Source organism: Atta colombica, unplaced genomic scaffold (genome assembly GCF_001594045.1).
Source record: "Atta colombica isolate Treedump-2 unplaced genomic scaffold, Acol1.0 scaffold220, whole genome shotgun sequence".
Lineage (NCBI taxonomy): Eukaryota > Metazoa > Arthropoda > Insecta > Hymenoptera > Formicidae > Atta > Atta colombica.
Window position 1 is genome coordinate 505,639 of NW_017259317.1, and position 3,479 is coordinate 509,117.

The window sequence follows — 3,479 nt, forward strand, 5'->3', positions numbered from 1 at the left end:
TGTAGTCGCTGAAATCTGATTATAAAATATTCAATAACTTCTAAATGGCTGATCTAAAATGGATAAATTATAGTGTTTTGAAAAGGTTTCAACAAAGACTATAAGAAAATGAAAAAGCGGAGGTCTTACTTAAAAAATCCGAGTAAGTCCAATATAAAATTGCTAATTAATGTTTATTTTCTATAGATAAGACTTTTTAAAATATTATTTTTAATATTAATAAAAAGTTTCTTTGTACTTTTTGCGCTCACTGTGTGTAATTTGAATAATGAACGATAAAAATGATAAAAAATCACTAATTCTATAGTTCTAAAATCATACACATTAACACGTCTTTACAAAATATTGATATTATTCATTGTTATTTTCATCATCATTATTTTTCTCAAGGACGTAAAACAGAATTTTTTTTAAGATTCGCTTTTCTTATAAAGAGGAGTGTGGATACTTCCGAAGGCTCAGTAACAACAAACAATCTATAGAAAGAGTACGATGGATTATGAGTCAAATAAAAAAAAAATTAAAAAGGTACAATGGCCTCAATGGATTGCTGGTATCGGAGGTATGTATACTACACAAATCGATAAAATATTAATCAAAGTATCTTAATCTAATTTTTAAAATATATTGATGTTAAAGAAAGAGAAAAAATATTTACTTGACTTTATGTATAATGTACAAAGAAAATAATCCATATTAAAAATATAAATATAAGTGATCTATAATAGTGGTCTATATATAATATAATATTAAGAGTCTTTATTTTAGATCACATGTAAATATAAGTAACAACTAATAATTTTGTTTTTTTCAGTCAATTTTCTGCAATTACAAGTGGGACTGATATCGTTGTGGAGTTCACCGTATATTGCATATCTGACTTCACCCGGATCTCACATCCCCATAACAATGGATGAGGCTTCCTGGGTAGTTTCTCTATTGAACCTAGGCAGGCTAATTGGCGCCATTTCTGGTTCTATTGCCGTTAATTATCTCGGTGCTAAAACAACGGTCTTCTTAACGAGTTTGCCAATAACTCTCTGTTGGCTCTTTATAATTGTGGCTAATCGAGTGGAATGGTTGTATATAGCCAGGTTACTAGCTGGCATCAGTCTAGGACAGACGTACAGCTGCTTCTCACTTTATTTAGGCGAAATTGCGGATCCTTCCATTCGCGGAGCTCTAATCGCATTAGGTACGCTACGTGTTTGTGTGTGTAAATTTTCATGGATAAATGCATTTTAAAAGTGAAAATACTTGATATCGAGATATTTTGAAATGATATAACCGGTCAATTTCTATTTATTTAATTTTCGGATGATTACATCATAAAAAAGTGCATTCAGATTATTGAGTTAAATTTCGAACTTCAAATCGAGTTTTAAGTCAAATCTTAAATCGAGTCTCGAACCGAATCTAAAGACAATCTTTGACAAAAAAAACTTCGCGAGAATCGCAAACATTTCAGTAAATCATATTATGATTTTAATCGTATATTTTATGCAATTAAATACTGAGTAAATCGGAAAGTAAATTTCATTACTTGCAACGAAGTTACAGTTAGAGTTACTTTTTTTTTAATAATTATAATTTTACTTTTAAAGAAATCATTGAAAATAAAATAGCGCACTATCTGAACAATTAATTTTGTGATAGTATATAATAATTAATAAATATATACAATTTTTAATTTGCATTTATAATCAATACTTTTGATTTATAAAATTGATAAAATATAACACAAGAAATATAACACAAAGAGAAAGTAAAAAATTATAAAGAACATAGAATCGCATTAATAATAAATAATATTATATAATAGTTAAAATGAATAATTAGAAAGACCAGCACTGGATCTTCGAGCAGTACACAACTTTATTAACAAGATTGATAGAAAAGATATAATACATTAAACGTAAATGCATATAAATTAAAAGATGTAAACATTTTGTGTTTCCTTCAGTATAAATTGAAAACATAAAAATTATCTATTAGATTTCTTCTATGAGGCAATTGCAAATAAAAAGTTATTATGTGAGTTAAAAATTTATGCATTAAGTATAAAATGAATAAAGATTTAAAAGAAAAAATTGAATAGATTATCATAAACAATAAATCAAATGTTGGATTCAAAGTGATCAACAGAATTAAAAAAAGATTGTCACAATCATTTGACAATCTTTTTGTTTGCAACTCAGAAGAAATCTGTTCTGTTTTAATGGACAATTATTATCCGTTTTCGATGTATATCGCATTGAAGAAGACTCGAAATGTGAGTCGAAACATTTGCATTTTCTTTTAATTTAATTTATATATGTCTTTGTTCTTGTATGTAACGTGTTGTATATGCCTTTTTTATCAATCTTATCAATCTGGAGACAGTGCCTCGGCGCTAAGGTACGCGCAGCGACACTTAAAATTATTACATTATATACGAAAATCCAGTATTGACTGTTATTATTTCTTATATTGTTTAAATTAAAATATAAGCATTTATATAATTAATAAGAATTAATGTCTTTTTTGCAGCTGTAAACGGATTATCAATAGGCAATTTAATGATGAGTATCATGGGTGCATATTTAAGAATGGACGTGAGCGCTGCCGTATGCTTTGTTCTTTGCGTCATACTAATAATAATTTTCATTTGCTTGCCGGAATCGCCACATCATTTTGTCAAGATTAAACAGGAGTCTAAAGCGCGAATCTCGATACTCTGGTATCACCGTGATTGTGATGTGGAATCGGAATTGCAAACACTGAAGCTCTTTCTCGAAAAGAATAGGAACTTACCATTTGCAGAAGTTATAAAGGAATACAAAATTCCATATATTTGGAAAGCACAAATACTCGTATCGCTACTCTTCATGTATCTTCACTTATGCGGCCAAACTAACGTGTTATTCTACATGGAGACCATTCTGAGACACACCAAAGTGACAGTCATAAAACCATCAATAATCGTAATTATCGTTACTGCTGCCGGGATCGCCGGCTCTATGCTTTCTATGGTCTTAGTTGATAAATTCGGTAGGCGAATCTTAACGATCGTCTCCACTTTAGCTGTCACGATCTCACTAATCTGTCTAGGTATACAATATCAACTTCTCGATGCAGGTTATAATTCCGTTAGTCTTCAGGCTCTACCGATTTGCTCAATGTTGTTCTTCCAAATAGCTATGTACATAGGCCTCGTCTCGATACCTAACACGGTACTGAGTGAGATCTTTCCACCACATATTAAGTGCGTAGCTGGCTGTTTCGTCAGCATCATCTGTGCGATATCCTCATTTATCTGCACATCGACCTATCAGCCTTTAATCAATTTAATCACAGAAAAATATTTATTTTACATGTATGCTTTGTTACTGGTAACTGCTGTACCGTATACCTATTTCTGCATGCCCGAGACTAAAGGCAAGTCATTGCAAGAGATTCAAGAAGAATTAGACGGGAGAATTAAACAATCAGTTAATTGA

At 30.4% G+C, this 3,479-nt stretch overlaps 1 protein-coding gene across 1 annotated transcript; it reads left to right on the plus strand.

Annotated features, from left to right (window-relative positions):
- The first annotated feature begins 492 nt into the window (after positions 1 to 492).
- LOC108687925 (facilitated trehalose transporter Tret1-like) lies at positions 493 to 3,479 on the plus strand. The gene is made up of 3 exons (XM_018193971.1): positions 493 to 562; positions 815 to 1,195; positions 2,530 to 3,479. The coding sequence occupies exons 1-3, from the start codon at positions 493 to 495 to the stop codon at positions 3,477 to 3,479; spliced, it is 1,401 nt and encodes a 466-aa protein (XP_018049460.1).